General features: G+C 42.5%; 2 protein-coding genes across 6 annotated transcripts in view; one reads left to right on the plus strand and one right to left on the minus strand.

Moving 5' to 3' along the window:
* WDR19 (WD repeat domain 19) overlaps nt 1-13,748 on the plus strand; it is an 86,407-nt gene extending 72,659 nt beyond the window's left edge. For all 3 annotated transcript variants that reach the window (XM_006258470.3, XM_019480641.2, XM_019480635.2), the window contains exons 30-37: nt 2,132-2,228; nt 5,102-5,226; nt 5,934-6,015; nt 6,720-6,870; nt 7,988-8,111; nt 9,547-9,623; nt 10,825-10,955; nt 13,512-13,748. In XM_006258470.3, the coding sequence (XP_006258532.1) occupies nt 2,132-2,228; nt 5,102-5,226; nt 5,934-6,015; nt 6,720-6,870; nt 7,988-8,111; nt 9,547-9,623; nt 10,825-10,936 (768 nt within the window). In that variant the 3' untranslated portion in view covers nt 10,937-10,955; nt 13,512-13,748. The remainder of the gene's footprint in view (nt 1-2,131; nt 2,229-5,101; nt 5,227-5,933; nt 6,016-6,719; nt 6,871-7,987; nt 8,112-9,546; nt 9,624-10,824; nt 10,956-13,511) is intronic.
* An 842-nt stretch (nt 13,749-14,590) lies between these two features.
* Nucleotides 14,591-18,229, minus strand: part of RFC1 (replication factor C subunit 1) — a 79,032-nt gene continuing 75,393 nt past the window's right edge. For all 3 annotated transcript variants that reach the window (XM_059721639.1, XM_006258471.4, XM_059721640.1), the window contains exons 22-25: nt 17,169-17,314; nt 16,632-16,845; nt 15,767-15,955; nt 14,591-15,169 (exon numbers count right to left, since the gene is read on the minus strand). In XM_059721639.1, the coding sequence (XP_059577622.1) occupies nt 15,077-15,169; nt 15,767-15,955; nt 16,632-16,845; nt 17,169-17,314 (642 nt within the window). In that variant the 3' untranslated portion in view covers nt 14,591-15,076. The remainder of the gene's footprint in view (nt 15,170-15,766; nt 15,956-16,631; nt 16,846-17,168; nt 17,315-18,229) is intronic.

Here is an 18,229-nt window from a genome sequence, read left to right on the forward strand (position 1 = left end):
TGGCCCACAGGCCAGATCCGGCCCACTAACTGATTGGAACCAGCCCTCAGAGGGCACCTGACAGTTGATGGGATCTGGCCCACGGCTGCCCCTGCAGTACACTGCATGGGACCAAGCCCCACCTACTCCCGCATGGGGCAGTCTGCACTGAGCTGTCACCTGTGCCCACTGGCCCTGGCCAGCGCACACAGTTTTGCTGCCCCAGGCAGGAGTGGGCAGGGTTCAGCCCCATGCGGACCACTGCAGGGGCAGCTGAGGACTGCACCTGTACTGCACCACCCAAGCTAGCTCTTCTGCATGCATCCCCTACCCCATCACTTCCCCCTTGCCTGGCTGGCTCTTGAGAGCTCATGCCCAGGTAGCCATCTCCTCCCACTCCCACTTGCCCCCTACCCCCACACACACGCATGTATGCACAGAGTAGATAGTGTGAGTCCAGCACCTCTGAAGAGGCAGGAGGTCTGCTACTACACCTCTACACTTGGCATTTCCTCTGGGTAACTTCACATACCTCTGGGCTTCCTGAATTGCTTTCTAGGCCAGTGGTTCTCAACCTCTTTTGTACCAAGACCCATTTGTAAACATCAAGGGCCAATCCCAACCCAGTAAATAGTTTAAGTAGGAAACAGCCCCCTGGCCCTGCTGGTGCCCCTCTCAGCCCCCAGCCCTGCTAGTGTCCCTCACTTCTGACCCTCCAGCCCCACAGTGTATGAGGCTGGAGGTGTGTGTGTGGGGCACAGGGGGCATGTGCCCCTCCCATGCCTATGGACCCACGGCGGGCATGGAGATGCAGCCTGGCTGGATCAGCATGGGCAGGACCCAATGTGGGAAGGCAGAGGGGAGTGGCAAGACTCATTGCTGCTGTCAACACTGAGACCTCTGCACAAGCTGTGCCACCAGCAGTGCAAGGAGTAACAGATGGGGGAGGGGAGCCATGCTGCCTCACCTCCTGCTGCTGTTAGCTGCTTGTATGCTGGGCTGTGGCTCTACTCCTCTACCATGGCCTGGCTGCCACTACCATCGCTGCTCCTTTCAGGCTGCCTGAGCTGTCTGCCACCCCACATCCCCTTCACAGTAGAACTGTGGCCTGAGGGGAATGGCAGCGGCAACTGGACCGTGGTGGCAGGGTAGAGGGCAAGCGGCTGGCAGCAGGAGGCGGTTAGGGCCCCCATCCGTTACTTTTCATGTTGCTAGCAGCATGGCTAGCACAGGGGTCCCAGCGGTGGTGGCAGCAACAAGTCTCACCACCCAACTCGGTCCACCCACACTGGGTCCTGCCTGCTAGGCTCCGAAGGTGGCTTCTGCCCATGCCAGTCTGGCTAGGCTACAGCCCCATACCTGCTGTGGGTGCACAAGTCTGGGGAGGCATGTGCCCCCCCATCCCTCCCTACATGTCCCTATGCCCCCACCACATAGACTTGCCTGTGGGGAGCTGCAGGATTTGCTTTCCATGTTGTCTGGCTGCCACATGCATGTGTGCACGTGCATGTGGTGCCCCCTGCCTGATCACCCTCTTACCATTCCCCCAACCCCAAGCAGCCCCTTGCAGACTGGAACTCTGCCAGCTTGCAAGGGAAAACCTGCAGCTTCCCACATTTTTCTCCTTTAAACGAGAATCCGTTTTTTAAGTTTGTTCATGACACTTTCATATATTCTTGTGATCCACAAGTTGAAAATCTCTGTTCTAGGCCACCTGCCCTCCCCATTCTGTGTAGAGGGCCTGGCTATCTGATCATAATTGGTCTTTTGAGACTTGCATTTCTGAGAGTGTCCCATTTCTCTTTCCTGAAATGAGTCTTTAGAAGATCTTGTCAATTTTCCTTGTAACAAAGACCAACTTCAACATTTTCTCTTCACTTTTTTTTTTTATTATTCAGAAAGGGGCATTTTCTCATCTTTCATGTGACTTATTTCTTCAGACAAAGCTTCCCCAACAATTAGCATGAAAGCTAGTCTAGCACCAAAAGCAGAGGGAGCACTGAGTGCTAAGCCATGGTATATGGCTAAGCCACAGAATCCATGGACGAGTACAAATCTGAGCTGTCTCCAGTATTTGCTTGAAATGGGGAGAGGGTACGATATACCACTACAGATTTCATCAGCATTATGATTTTGTATCATTCTAATTAAGGATGCCAGGTATCTATTCCGCTTGTACATGGCACTAAAGCAATACAGAGAAGCTGCCCGGACTGCCATAATAATTGCCAGGGAAGAGCAATCAGCAGGTAAGTAAATCACTCTCATTTTAGCCTGGTTAAGTTTTTACTGGTGTGAAAATAGCTTTCACTTTCCATCCCTCAATTGGTTTGGATACTATTGCTCAAAAGGATTGTGCTCACAGAACAGTATAGATTAGCCCTAGAAAGACTGTCTTATGTGCAGAAAAAAAAAATTCACTTCAATCTAGATTTTATTTCTAAATGTGACATTGTCCTCGTGGGGGATTTTGGTGCACTTTGCAAAGTAAGACTTGGCGGGGGGGGGGGAAATCTTGGATAGACTCAGCATTTCTTTTTTTTCATTCTTCATAGATTTATTAATGGAGACTGCCTAGAACTTTATTTTTCTCCATAACGGAGGCTTTTCTTTTAATGGCAGCCGTTGATAGACAGTTTCTAATTTAAAACATACAAACAAAAAGTCTTATTGATTTCAATGGGAATTATACATGTTAATAAGTCATGTGCTGTTAAACGGGTAGACAGCCAAGAGACAGGCATTACTTGTTTTCTTAAGCTGGAAACAGGCATAGTCTGTGCAGCACAGTCAAAACAACCCCCCATAGACTGTCCCCCCTCTGCATTTGCGCTGCTATTGGCATGAGCTGTAAATGCAGAGGGGTACTCTTGTGGAGTTTTGCCTTGGCACACGTCACTGCTGTACTTCCACACAGGTGCATGTCTGCAAGTGGGGACACCTTCCTTGCAGACACAAGCCCTCTGTCGAGGTGAAACACCAAATTTCCCTGCTTACAAAGACACATGCCTGGAGATCCCTAGGGTGTCTGGGTAACCAGAGAAAGCAAAGCAGGCAGTTTCCAAGGCTTGAGGGGCCCAATCCTGTCCAGGAATTCCCAGGGTGTGCAGGCCTGGTCTCCTCAAGCCCACAGAGCCCCTGACCAAGAGAGTGTAGGCAGCTTCTTGCTCTTCTGCCATAAACAAACACATGTCCACCACAGTAAAACAGCTCAGTTTATTATTTGTGCATTTGTGGCATGACAGAAAATTAGGGATGCCTGTTTTCGCAAATTTTTATAGTGGCACAAAGGTGATGTCCGTTTCCAATCTAAGTGGCTTTGTTGAATATAAAGGGAAAGAGTGAGAACCAATGAACTGGGGCCATGGTGTAGAAGCAAAATAGGTACTCTCTGTAGTAGCCCAAGCAACTGTGTTAAAACAGATGGCCTTTTTTCATTAAAGTAAATTAAGAAAAATATTTAATAGCAGCCTTGGGGATCAACTAGGCAGTTATAGCCAAGACAGGTTAATGTTTCTAGCCTCTTCTATGAGCTAGCAAAAAATCTCCCAAACCCTTGGCAGCATGAGGTCAAGATCTCCTAATGCACTACAGCAGTACTTCTCAACCTTGTTAGACTCAAGTTCCCCTCATTAGACCCCCTTCAGAAAATGCCAACTCTTAGTTTTCACTTGTTTTTTTGACTACAGAAGAACAATATAGCAATGCTTCTGTTGCAAAGAATTGAGAAAGACCACAACAGGACAGTATATAGTTTTAACACAATGGATTCATAGTTAAGAACTCTGGGTTTATCTTGTAAATCATATTTGCACATCCAATAGTGCCAAGTGTGTGACACTCCCACAGCACCCTTGAGAAAGTCTCAAGGTGCCACAGCACCCTGGTCGAGAACCAGTACACTATAGCAATGAAAAACATATAAATAACGTAAGCAGAGATGTAAAGGCTTAATTTAACTATTCATCACTTTCCTCAAATCTGAATATAGATATCTCTCTATATAATATTTCAAAATGCAAGAAATACAGGTTTGATCCTTTCTCTGTCAAGATCAATGCACTGCCTCCAGAGAGTGGTTTGATTTTCCTGTTATCTTCAGAGGCTTATAAGGATTTCAGTTGTTGGTGCTTCAAACCATGTCTTTTATTTGTTTGTTTCAACTTCAGCTTGACTGATAAAGTTTATGAGATATAGAAATTGTGAATTGATAAGGCATGCAATAGATAATCTGCTTATCTGTATATAATGGTAATAACATACCATGGCCATTGCTTAATGATATAGAAAGATAAAGAAAAGCTATAGGTGAAACTGATTATGATCTTCAGTTTCTTCAGACTGTGGGGCTAAAAGAGTCCCCAAGCTAATCTTGTGTAATAATGATATTATTATTGTTACTAGCATTTATATATATCCTGCTCTAGCTGGAAAGGCTCAGGTCCAGCAGTGGGCTACGTATACAGAGTGGTGGTTTCTCCTTGGGATAAATCTACTTTGCTTGCTTAATGAAATATGACGACTTCAGGACCTTTCTTCCTAAGATTCAGCCATGCCCCTGAATCTAGTACCTAAACTTTATTTGATCAAATGTGCAATTTGTTTTCCAGCAGTACGAGTTAGGCAAGCTACAATGAAAATATACAAGATGTATATTAAACTGAAGTTTAAACAAAACATATTTAAAAGTGGACCAGTTATACAACTGTTTCCACAAATAAGTGAAATATTGTCTAAGAACAAAGAAAAGCCATATAAGGCCCTACAAGTACTTTTTGTATATTTGGTCTACACTTCCTATTTTTGAAATGGGATACAGCAACATATACATTCACAATGTGCATATATACATTGTGCTGTTTCTTCATATGTTCCTTTATTTCAGGATTCTTTCTTCATCCAAATGATTTTTCTGTTTGGTTACCTCACTTGTATCATTAGGATACTGTGGAAGACAAGTAAGAGCTAGCTTGTGATTTTTTAGGTACAAATTAACTTGCACATTTTCTGTTCTAAGATTATAGTTGACAGCTTGCAATTAAGTTTAACTTTATTCCTGTAATAAGAGCATTGTTGTGAAAAATAACCTTTGCTGCTAACTTTTTTTTAACATATTTTAAAGGAAACTATCGAAATGCACATGATGTTCTTTTCAGTATGTACTCAGAGCTCAAAACCCAGAAAATTAAAATTCCTTCTGAGATGGCTACAAACCTTATGATTCTTCATAGCTATATTTTAGTAAAGGTAATAAACTGAAAATTCGTTATTAATAAATCAAATCCTGTGTAACATTTATGTAAACTGTATATATAATGCCCTATTTAGAGACAAATTACACACTAGCATTTGTGGACAGTGAATACATATGTAGCATTTCTGAACATGTGACAGTTTAGGTGAACTGTTCACACATTTTGGTCATTTCAATACTTTGACTCTAGCATAGGATTAAGTCAAGTAGTTACATGACTGAAAACCTGCAAACAACTTTAAAAATTAGCCTTTATGTGCATCTTTAGTAAGACATTTTACTATAATGACCGATTCTTTCATTCAACCTTTCTTTCTAAAACATAAGCCAGGAAAAAAATGGTTGAGAATAAAAGATAAACAATGTAAATTATGGGCAAAGCAAAGCATTATTCTGTTACAGCTAAAAAAAAAAAGGGAGGTGGCTATAACAGTATTAAGGAATGTTTTGTTCAACCAGTTTCTTACCCTACTATCATCATTCTAAATGTTCCAGATTATTCAGGAGAGCCCTATTGCAAGGATCCTATGCATCTTATGCAACCAGTTTCAGATAAAAATCTCTCTCTACATCCCACTTAAAACTGCTAGATGGAACTTGGACTACTATAACCTGCTTTTCTCTGCATATCCATTGCATTTCAGAACCTTTAAATGCTGTAGTTGTCAATCAATAAATATACCCAATTGTTCGTTTTCAGATGCATGTTAAACGTGGTGATCACATGAAGGGGGCACGTATGCTTATCCGTGTAGCCAACAACATCAGCAAGTTCCCATCACGTGAGTTCTAGTCAATTAACTATAGTAAGTGCATCAGACAAATAAACTTGTGCACAAAAGGACATTGTAACTGTGCAGTCAATTTAAACTGCCCTGCTACAGGACTGCTGCTTTGACTTATGATTTACAGTAATGAGAGCAACACTGCTAGTTAAGTATTTTTCAGGCACAGTATCAGTTAAGAAGGTGAAGGGTTAAGTTGTAGGTATAACATAGTGGAGTGTGTGGATATATGTACTGATAGTTCTGGCTGCTCCAGAATTTAGGCTGCATGCAATGCAGGTCCCAAACTCATTGGAGCAGGCGCTGGATCCAGTATGCTGGGGGAGAGGGGAGAAGAGGGGGGTCTATATGCCCAATCTGGCCCACAGACTTCAGGGCCAGATGAATTTGACACCCCCACTTAAAAAGGATAGTCTCTACGATGCAACTCTGCCCTGCCTTCTGCCTGACCATTATCGTGAGACACACAAATAAGTCATTCCCAAGGTCACATGGTTAGCTCTAAAATGCACAGCGATGAGTAGAATTTCTGTGATGTGAAAAATGTAAATTCTACAAAGTTGTGAAGTTGTGTACCTGGGGGAGGAAGGACCCTCTCTATCTGCCCTTCCTTTTAAAGCTTCTCAGCCCTGCTTGCTCTCTGTGAAGGCTTTTAGCATGACCATTGATGGCAAAGGTCCCATTGTTTTGTTTTGTTGCAGACATTGTCCCTATCCTGACTTCAACAGTAATTGAGTGTCATAGGGCAGGACTGAAAAACTCAGCTTTCAGTTTTGCTGCTATGCTGATGAGACCTGAATACCGCAATAAAATAGATCTGAAATACAAAAAGAAAATTGAAGCAATGGTCAGGTAAGTAATGCTCCAGTTTTTTTTCCAGGCAGGTCACCAGCTTTACCTGTAGTGTTACATATTCTCTATAAAACCTCTTCAGGGTTTGTATATTTTCGTGTTATATCCCTATTTCAGGTTGAGAGGGTGTATAATCCCTTCCCACTCTTCTGAAGACTGAGGACCCAAGTTACTACTAATTCTTACAGGCAAAAATCTGTGTTAGTTAATGAATAGTAGTTCATGCTTGTTGGAAGCTGCCTTTAGGTGCCATTATAAAAAACAAAACAAACAAACAAAAAAACCACCTTGTTGCCTAGAGTTCAGTTTTGACAAACCTCCAGCCTGTGAAACCCCTCCTGAAGACAACACGTACGTGATGGGTGTTACGAGGGCAATATTTTGCCTGGGCTTAGAGAAGGAACTTCCTGACCGCTCTGATCAATACAATTAAAATGCCCCTGTGAAGATGAATATACTTAAAGGTAGAAATCCTAACTGCTGCTAACCTAATAAAAATACTTTAATGAAAATGCCTAGTAAACTGTGAAATAAATTACTCTTAATTGCTGTTAAACTGATTCACTCTTCTCTTTATATGTTGCATAACAGAATACACTTTAATCAGAGTAATTTAGGAAAACTGATTTAAAAACAAAATCCCCATCACAGGTCTTATATGCAGTGCAATTCAGATATTTTATCCTAGAGTCTGGATGAGGATTCCTCACCTCACAAGACATTTCCCCAAAAAAGAGCCATGGAATAGAACTCTCAGAATAGACATTATAATGCAACAAAAATTAACTCTAGCTAGAGTTAAATTTATTTTGAGGTATTCAACTGGTGATTAAAAAGTACACAGATTGAAATACCTGACTCGGTAAGGTCAAGTAATTTTTATATCATATGTAAAGTTTATTATCAGAAAGTTTAAAAGATTAAGAATTCAAAAATCAACTAACTTGGAATTATATAGAGTTATAAAATATAGACAATAACAAAGACGGATGACGGGAAATACTGATAATTGAATAACATGTAACTTTAGAAAAAAGATGCTTTTGCTTTTTACCAGAAATGAGTGTTGTTTTGAATGTTTTCTTGCACTTCATTCACCTCCATCTCTTACTTCTAGACGACCAGACACTTCTGAGGCAGAAGAGCCAACCACACCATGCCCATACTGTGAATTCCTGCTCCCTGAGTGTGAGCTGCTCTGTCCTGGCTGTAAAAACAACCTCCCATATTGCATTGCAACTGTAAGTGGCCTTCAGCGTGACACAGATTGTAGTCTGCAGTATTTAGCATTGTATCCAGAATTGACCTCTTTCTTTCTAAAACATCGAACTGTTTGGTCAGTCACATTCCTCTGCCGTACAATAGATTCAGGCAGGTTTGTTACCTTGATACTGTTCAAGCAAGGACACAAAGGCTAAGGGCTGTGTCTACAAAAAGACTTAAGCACCCAAGTCCAAAATGTACCCCCACACAGCACCCTCTGCTTCTGGAATCACTGAAGTCTCAACAGACTTGAGCAACAAATGCCAAGCTTGTGCACAAGACTCATGAGGATTCAAAGGGTTCCCACATAATGCCAGAAAGGTTCTACCAGATTGAGCCTAGTCTCCCAAATTTGTCTCTGCGCAGAAACACCCAGCCAAAGGGAGGGGGAGGGATGAAGGGAAGAAATGTATAAAACTCAACAGCTGAGTGTCTGGGATGCTCAACTAAGGGTGGGTTCCAATCTCTGCTTTAATGAGCATCTAATATGAAACAACAGAGCAGTGAACTCCTCCTGCCCCTCCTCCAAGTCTCCCTAGTTGAGTAACTTAGGCCCTATGAAGTCAAAGCTCTCCAGGCCCAATGAATATTTAATTTTTATATTGCTGACACGTACAAGAACGAAGCTGTACAGACTTTAGGGTAAGTAAGGGATCTTAAGTGTATTTTTAATTAGGACAGTTAAGCAAAACTGGCAGAATTCCAGTTGTATGCAGTAGTTTTCTATGGAATTGTTAAAATTTGAATGTACATAAAAAGTGAGTGGTCTCAGTCAAAACAGCTTATGAGCAAGGCTTCCAGCAAGGGAGAATGGAAATTGAGGCCCTGCAGATCTTGTGTCCTCAGCATCTATTATCAACTGAAAATCTGAAGAAGGGTGTTTGTGCCTGAGAGCTTACAAAGAACAATTTTTTCCAACTATTTAGTTGGTCTAATAAAAGATACCACATTTACCCAAAGAACCTTGTCTAACCATGTCCTTAAACGAACACAGTTACAACAAACACCCCCGACAACTGAAAATGTGATATTCTTCATAAAAAAAAAGGTAGAAAGTATATAAGGACCCCAGCACAGAACTGCTAGCTAGAAAGATTTTTTTTTAATGAAATCATTAATTTCTTTCACTGTACTTCAGTTAAGAAGGGGGCAAAAGGTATAAGTAGTATTGAAATCTTGCATCTCTTATTCAAAGCTTTAAAATCTAGTGTCATTTGTATGCAAGCATATCCAAATTATCATCTCTAATCTAATCTCTAACAATCTAACCACTTTAATGGCTTGATACCTGTCCACTAGTGTTGGACAATTTAGAATTAAGATTCCTGTAAGACCTTTCAGTGAACGGTGTAGTCATAGTGCTAATTAGCTGGCAGTCTGGCCTTACCATCAGGATTCATTGTTTATTTCCAGGGTCGGCATATGGTAAAAGATGACTGGACAGTCTGCCCACATTGCGACTTTCCTGCCCTCTACTCAGAGTTCAAAAAGTAAGTTGAAACTTTTCTGCTGATTTAGGGATTTTAAAAAGTATATCCTACCAGCATTGAAACCACTCAGCAGCCTGCCTTTGGAGGTCTAAGACAGTGGTCACCAACCAGCGGATCTTGATGCATCAATAGATCTTGAAGCCTCTTGCAGTAGATCTTGGAATCTGAGGCTGGGGTAGGGGGCTGAATGCCCCCATTCATTCACACATATGCCCCAGCCCAGTAGGTCAGTTCATGGGGGCAGGAAGGGGCAGGAGCTAGATTGAGGCCGCCACGGTGAGGGGCAGTGCCACAGAGGCAAGAGCAGGGGTAAGTTGAGTGGGGCCTCAGCCAGGTGCGACTTACCTGCTGGGGAGGCATGCCCCCAAATAATTTTTTCTCCCCCTGCCTTGATCTACCCCGTGCCTTCCCTCCCCACAGACTTACCTGGGGGTGGGGGCAGGCAGGGGGGAGGAGAGCAGCAGCAGCACACAGTAGATCTTGGGTTGTTTTTAAATGCCAAAGGTAATCTCCTACTTAAAAAGGTTGGAGACCACTGATCTAGGATGACCCAGTCCTTTGTTCTGCAGCTTTCTTGTTTATTCACTTGCTCCAAAGCAGTTTACTTCTGGTCCATTCCTAAGGTTGTGTGAAGGCATGCTACAAGTGGAGAACAGGGCAATGCATAGTGTTGTATTGAGGTCACTTCTGGGGCAGGGAGATGATCTAGCAAAGGTAGGCAGCAAGGGCAGAATCTCCTATTCAGACCCCAGAGAAAGCAGGCCCTGTAATGGAAAATGTCACCCAGTACTTGCTGCTTCCCTCAGCTCCACAATGCTCCTAGTGCCTATCTGCCCAGTGAAAGTGTGCCAAAACAGGGCACTGAGTATCAGAGCTATTTGGCTTTTAAGGGGATGGAAGTGGCACTGAGGGAGAGTGTCAAGCTAATTTGTGGCACTCCTGCCAAAAAAGGTTGGCCCCACTTGTATGAACCATGTGCATGCCAGAGCAACCTCAAGGAATCCTTCTTTAAAACTAGTCAACTAATAGAACAGCTATTATTTTTGCATGGGAAAAATCCTACATGCATGGCCAGAAAGAGCAATTATGAACATAAGGGGTAGAATTTCACCACTTGATTCCTAAAGCAAGCCCAAAGGTCTATGCTTGAAAACAGTATTAGCAGTATGATTTAACATATGTTTTAATTATTTTCACACAGCATGCTGCAGAGTGAAAGCATCTGTCCAATGTGCTCAGAAAAAGTTAATATTGTTTATCTTAAGAAAATAAATGACTGTACACAATACCTCAAGCTGGAAGAAATGGAGTAATGAATTCATTCAAAGTAAGGTAATGTTACAGCATTTGTTTTGCTTCCATTCCAAAATAAACTCCTTGAAGATATTCAAGTAGGATGGATGCAGACATAAAAAAAACCCCCAAAACACAAACCAATGTTTTACTTTAAACTCAGCACGTTTCTGCGCTAAGCCCCACAAATGCCCAGAAGAGGCAGCGCCTTAATTGGACCCAGCTCACCTGACATCTGTATAGATCAGGCGCTTTAGTGAGGTTTTTTGGCACTTTTATCCAGTAGCTGATTGAATCAGCTTTAGCTAAAAGCACCAGAAAGCCCCGCTAAAGCACCCAATCTCTATAGACTACTACTTCTGGTCAAGCTGGGGGTGGGGGGTGGTTTGGTTTGTTTTTTGTTTGTTTTTTTTTTTTTTTTTGGGGGGGGGGGGTGTTAATGTCTGCAAGCAGCCAAAATTAGCCAGTATGTAGAGCTGCCTACAGTTTTAGGTTCCCTGCTTCCCAGTACAACCTGCAGGGAAAAGTTAAGTTTATAAGCCTGGAAGAAACCAAAGACACAAGCTGAGCAAAAAGCCACCTAAGCTAGTACATGAGATGACAGGTAGGGACCAAGCACCATCTCTCTCAAGGTAAGACATTACTCAGGGCTCGAGGGAAGGAACTTATAGCTGCCAGGTTAGTGGTTTCTTTAAAAAAAACTAAACATGTGGGTTTTTGTCCATTGGGAAGAGCAGTCAGCTGGGAGGGTCTTCAACCTGGAGTTTAAACAAGGGTTCCATCTCCTGGAGGTAGTCTAAACAGCATCCTCCTGCTGAAGCACTTGCACCAGGCATAAAATAGTCACTGGGTCATAGAGATACTATGTAGGGTGGTGGATAAAGCATTCAGGGGAAGCAGGAGGCCTGGCTTCACATCCCTATTCCAACTCAGAGGAGGAGTGCTATGAACCTGGGTCTGTTGCCATTTTAGTGGATGGCAGTAAAAAAAAAAAAAAAGTGCTCACCCTTTCTTCTGCACAAGGATCCTTGCAGCAGATGGAGCAGTGTCTAGTTTCAGATTCCTACTAATGCTAAGATATGAACAGAAACTTGAGCAGGGATTTTTGAGGCCCTAAAGCTGCTGAGCAGTAAGAATGTTTACCTTTCCTTACATTAGAAGACTCAAAAGCAGGAGTGAACTATTGTATCAAAACTGTAGGCTAATCTTAGCTGGGAATTTATTGAGTGCTATTCAGCCTTAAGAGTACTACCATGGGGCCATTAAAGAAAGAATTAGAAACAAAAACTTACAGTACCTGTTTATACTCTTGGTTCAAGCTTTCATCTATAGTGACAAGTGCTGGTCTGAAATGTTCAGGTTTATGAAACCAGGGCCACCACCACCTCTTCTCTCAATGTACTCTCTAAACTGTCACCATGAACTGCATACAATTATGCGTAGCTTTAGTTGCAGTAGAGCTGTTCTAGATTAACAGTTTTCTAGCAGCATCAAGTATACTTACAAGGTACTCAATAAGACTGTCTACCCAACAGTGCTGTTGTTTTGTTTTTTAAGCATCAATCCTTACTGTGTCTACATGCTGTTTACACCTTCTGTTACCTTGAAAAAGTTTGGTTTGTGTGTTCAGAAAGCAACCAGTCACATTAGCACCCAGAGTCGTGGTGGATGGGTCAGCTTTGACCTGGAAGGGTGTGGGCAGTGGGGTCCCACAGGGCTCGGTCCCTGGACTGATACTCTTTAATGTCTTCATCAGCGACTTGGACGAGGGAGCAAAATGTACTCTGTCCAAGTATGCAGATGACACAAAGCTATGGGGAGAAGTGGACACGCCAGAGAGCAGGGAACAGCTGCAAGCAGACCTGGACAGGTTGGACAAGTGGGCAGAAAACAACAGAATGCAGTTCAACAAGGAGAAATGCAAAGTGCTGCACCTAGGGTGGAATAGATCCAAGGAGGTGATACTTCCCCTCTATTGGGCGCTGGTCAGACCGCAGTTGGAATACTGCATGCAATTCTGGGCGCCGCACTTCAAGAGGGATGCGGATAACCTGGAGAGGGTCCAGAGAAGGGCCACTCGTATGGTCAAGGGCCTGCAGACCAAGCCCTATGAGGAGAGACTAGAGAAACTGGACCTTTTCAGCCTCCGCAAGAGAAGGTTGAGAGGCGACCTTGTGGCTGCCTATAAGTTCATCACGGGGGCACAGAAGGGAATTGGTGAGTTTTTATTCACCAAGGTGCCCCCGGGGGTTACAAGAAATAATGGACACAAGCTAGCAGAGAGCAGATTTAGACTGGACATTAGGACAAACTTCTTCACAGTTCGAGTGGCCAAGGTCTGGAACGGACTCCCAAGGGAGGTGGTGCTCTCCCCTACCCTGAGGTTCTTCAAGAGGAGGTTAGATAAGCATCTAGCTGGGGTCATCTAGACCCAGCACTCTTTCCTGCCTATGCAGGGGGTCGGACTCGATCTATTGAGGTCCCTTCCGACCCTAACATCTATGAATTATATTGATGCTACTGCTGATTTGTTAAAAAACTAAGTAGAAGACCAGTTTGTTAGAGGACTAAATAACTGTTTCTGTTCATTTTCAGAATAATTTGGTCTGTGAAGTGCTCTGACATAAAGGAAGCCTCCCTACTGGAACTTCAGTTAACGTAGATGTGCAACTATTAATGGATCTTTTTCCCCCAACATGATCTAATACCAAGATCACTGATCTGTTCCATAGTTTGTGATACATTTGTAAATACGTAGCTTTTGATAATTTTTGTACTTTGATTTACCCTGCTTTCAATAAAACTACCTGACTGCTAGGTTTAAAGTTTAAAGTGAGATCTACATTCAGCTTCAGCATCACAAATAGGAACAACTATATACTCATTGCTGCATCTACAGACTTCTCTTTTCATGGGAAAAGGTGAGACCTGTAGACTAAATGTACAACTCTCATGTATCTTTGAGCAAGATAACTGCTTATTTCTGCAGAGATTAACATGAGGATAGTTTGAACTGTCTGTGCAAAGTTGGCTAAGACATGGATAAACATATAGGTAGTCAAGAGGCAAGCACAAGAGAAGGTAGAACTAGGCTGGTGTCCTGTACTACTACTCGTGCAGATATTTAAGTTCTTCTAGCTAAGACCCATTTCCACAGTGCTTTAATGAGCCTATATTATTTCGGTTCCCATAGACCATTTAGAAATACAGAGCCATTTATGAGGAGCAGAACACTGGGCTTCCAAGTACTTCAGCTTTCAAGTCACATTTGAAAAAAAATTTATAGCACACTAAAGAATCTTAAACAGTGCGCAAAGGTATTAGTTTACAACTCTACCTGTATTTATTCAGTCCAAGTCAAAAGGGACACCAATCCTTAGCATACAGCATCCAGAAAAGCCAAAGATGAATGAATGAATATTCCTCACTGCTGTCCTCACAACAGCAATCCCTCACTCTTCTATACCTCTTTATTTGAATTAAGTGAGGCAGAAGGAAGGTTGCTGAGAAAGTGTCAACACACCAAAGAAAAAAAAGGCACATATATTGGAAAACCAGAAGCTGAGGTAGGTAGACATGACCTGCTGCCAGTTGCCAATTATGTATCTTCAAAGGGGTGGGGTGAGGGGAAGAGGAGAATCAATTGCTATTAATAAGCTGAAAAAGTTTTAAAATGTTGTGAAACTAGTTTTACTGCAATCTTACACATTATTCATTTTTCATAACATACAAAAACAAATATGCAAATGTCATTTTTGCATTATGTACTATGTACAAGCTTTCACCACATAATAGCAGGGAGTCAGTAAAAAGGTTAGAAGTCCAACTTAGTACAAATGCCAAGCAGTTTATAAAGTCTCTTTCAAAATGCCATTAACCTAGATGCTTATTTAGACTGTTTTCCAGCAGCAGACATGGCCTGCCTCCTGCCCACTGTATTTCTTGCAACTTATAGCACGTTAACAAGAATTATATTACCACTGCATGGTGGGAGAGCAAAAGCAGCCACATCACCTCTATAAGAGGAGCATTTGCCAATTGCTGGTTCCACCCTTACACTGAACCACGTCATTGCCAGAGGGACATCCATCAGGTATGCAAAGCTGTGTCCAGAGCAAGAGCAGTTGGCCAGTATACTTGTCAGTACTGAGCAACCCAGTTCATCGCCTCATTTTTACTTTTCTTTTCCCTTCCATTTTTGGTTCTTCACTTTTTTCTGCTTTTGACACCTTGGAAGACTTTGTCTTTTTTTGCTAAAATAAAAAAAGGTTTGGATGTTAACAAAACCACAAAAATAAAACCAACACACAGATTGGAGCTGCCACACTAACCTGGCAGCAAAGAACAAGCTTAGCCTGGGTCCTGTTCTCATAGCACTGTCACCAAAATAAAACCTGTGTCCTAGATCAAAAGGAAAAGGGTTCCAAGGCATGTCCCTCAGGCCAGGGACTGTAGCCACCACGTATCCCAGGGTCCCCATTCTCCCTTACTCTACCAATGGCTTAGCGTGAGGATAATCTCTAACACCATCCTTCTCTGAAAGATAGTGTACTAGTTTAACTTCAGTTGGCAGGAAAGCTCAGCTGCTATACCAGAAGGCCCTCCCATGAAGTGTACACTGAACAGTACTCCAGCTAAGACTTTAAATTGGTTTTTTTTTTCAGAAAGTGCCTTGAATCAAGGTTTTGAACACCCCTAGTATTAACTTCTATTTGATTGTAGAACAGGTCAAACAACCCAAGAAACTGGTGTACTAGTTTTATAAAATTCATCCCCTGTTACTGAACTTAAAAAGATGGCTTACTAGGAATATCCGTGGCATTATGGTACCATTAAACTAAAAGTTTTACCTTGATCATTGCATCATTTTCAATAGTATCTTGCTCTTCCTCAGACTGGAGTTCATCAGCATTCAATTCTTCATTCAGTTCTGAAGTCAGAGTGGATCCTGCTCGCCGTTTAGATGTCTTCACTACATGCAGTGCATATGGAGTCAGATGGGCCTCTTTGTTATAGGTGCGTGTAAAAGCTGCTTTAACCTGTTCAGATAAGAGACACCAGGAATATCAGATTAAAATTCCACCTCTGACTAACCAAGGTAGCCTGGATCTAGGGGTTTCGCTCCTTCCTCCCACCAATGAAAAGTATGTGCAATGCCTACAGAGAAGAGGACAGCTATCAGGGGAAATAAAGAAGCACCCTGGAACACTTAAGCTGCCTGAGGGTTTAATTTATTTGAATACCATCTTTGAGACCCATACCTCAATGCTCAAAAGTACCTGGAACCTAGAGAGAGAGTCATCCACATCAAGTTCAGTTTAGGCACCACCTACATTCTTAAAACCACTGCTCCAATGCCACTGAATAATGGCAGCTCAGTCTCCTACAGCCAAGTCACCTGAACACCATGATTACAACCAGCATGCTATTCATTCTTAGCAGCCTGAAAGATTTTGAGACTAGATGTACTCCCCCTCATTACTTGGACCTAATCTTGTATGTGTGCTCACAGTATTAGTAAAGAACTAGATGCACTACCTCCCCAGCTGCAAGCCTCCATCGTGTGCCCTATGCTAGAGCTGGAGGTAGTGGAAAGTCTATCATGCACTGTACCAGCTTCAGCAATTTCTTAGTTGTCCCCAAACCACCTCAAAACAGTATAAAGCCAAGCATTTTATTTTATAAAGCAATAGGATATAAAATAGTAAATTTTACCTTGGGATCCAGTTTAGAGAAGGGACTAGGTTTGCCTCCCCAGCTACTTATTTCCATGATATTTTCAACATCATCTTTCATCAAGCAGTAGGAGTCCATAAATGTTACAGCATCTGGCACACCTTCTACTCCTAAACTTGTCAAGGGTCTGACAATTGCGTCCCGCAAATATGACAAATACTCTACGTTCACTGTTCTCTTGCACGTGTTGGTTCTTTGCCAAATGAAAAAGAGAAGCCATGTTACTGAGCATTTCCAGATGTGTCAGCTACTCGGGGCCCAGCTGTGCACAGCACCCACAATAAAACCGTCAGTAGAGTGGGGAGCCACCAGTACCAAATCACCACAAATGCCTATTGCAAGATTGTAGTCACAGCTGACTGGCAAGGGAGGGCCATGCCACAGCCTACTGCAGTTAGAAAACAGGTCACGTGCATTATTTTTCCAGAGTATAATGGCTAAACGAGCTACAAGAGACAGCAGAGGTAATATCCATATCAGTGCAACTTGGAAAGTACAAAAGGATGTCAGCATTACCTGAGACTCATGTGCATTGCCAGTTCTTGAATGATACGCTCATGTTTGCCTGTAGACGAAAATTTCCCCAGCCAGCTTGGGAAGTTAGGAAACTGGGACATGTAACCTCTCATCAGCTCTCCCGGAAGAACACTGGCATAAATAGCCTAAAAAGGTGAAACCTATTAGGAAACTCTGTCCAGAATGGAAACCTTAACACTGATACCACAACACAGTGAAAATATAAACAGGGCTAAGAAAACAGTGCTAACTGCCCAAGCTTAGGTTTGAAACATGCACAAGCACAGGATCAACGATGCTGAGGAACCATCTCTGCAGGAAAAACACATGTCCATGGATATAGTTAAAATTAGGCTGGGCCAAGCAATAGAAAAAAAAATGAAAGGTGGATAAGCTTGGCTTGGGGGTGGGGGAGGAGGGCAGCAGCAGCTGGATGGATTTCTATGTAGACATACTACTGAAAAAACAAAATGCACCATATATCTATCAAAAGAAAAATCTAGTTCCTTTATTTTAAAAGATTATTTTATGGTCCATGTCCTGAGAAAATTAATTCTGAATTACTAATTTAACCCCCATCTCTCTCTCAAAAAAAGAAAGGATCACCTTAAGAGATACAATCACCTCAAGTACCCCAGAACATGGACTGCAGATTTCCATGGAGTTTTCAGTCCCAGGAATAAGAACGGATCATAGCTGGGATATAGTGTCCAAGAACAGGACAAATGAAAAAAACTCATTCTTTCTGGCAGGACTGTTGGGGATTTTTTTTCTCAATATTGCAGGACCTGGTTCTCTTCCTAGGACCCTCTGAACACATTTTACTTAACATTATGGACTGGTGGCACCCGTCTTTCTGGCTTTATTCCTATATCACACACTGTAGGTGTTTTAATGGGTATTTTGAAACTGTGGTATTCAAGGAACAAGAGTGGGGGAGGTCAAAACAGATGTTTCCATGGGCATTTTAGGATAATGTACATGACTACAAATGCACAGGACTGCACCACATGGTCAAGGAAGCCCGTCCAGTCCTACATTCCTAAGTCTGTTTCCCAAAG

This window comes from Alligator mississippiensis, chromosome 2 (genome assembly GCF_030867095.1).
Source record: "Alligator mississippiensis isolate rAllMis1 chromosome 2, rAllMis1, whole genome shotgun sequence".
Lineage (NCBI taxonomy): Eukaryota > Metazoa > Chordata > Crocodylia > Alligatoridae > Alligator > Alligator mississippiensis.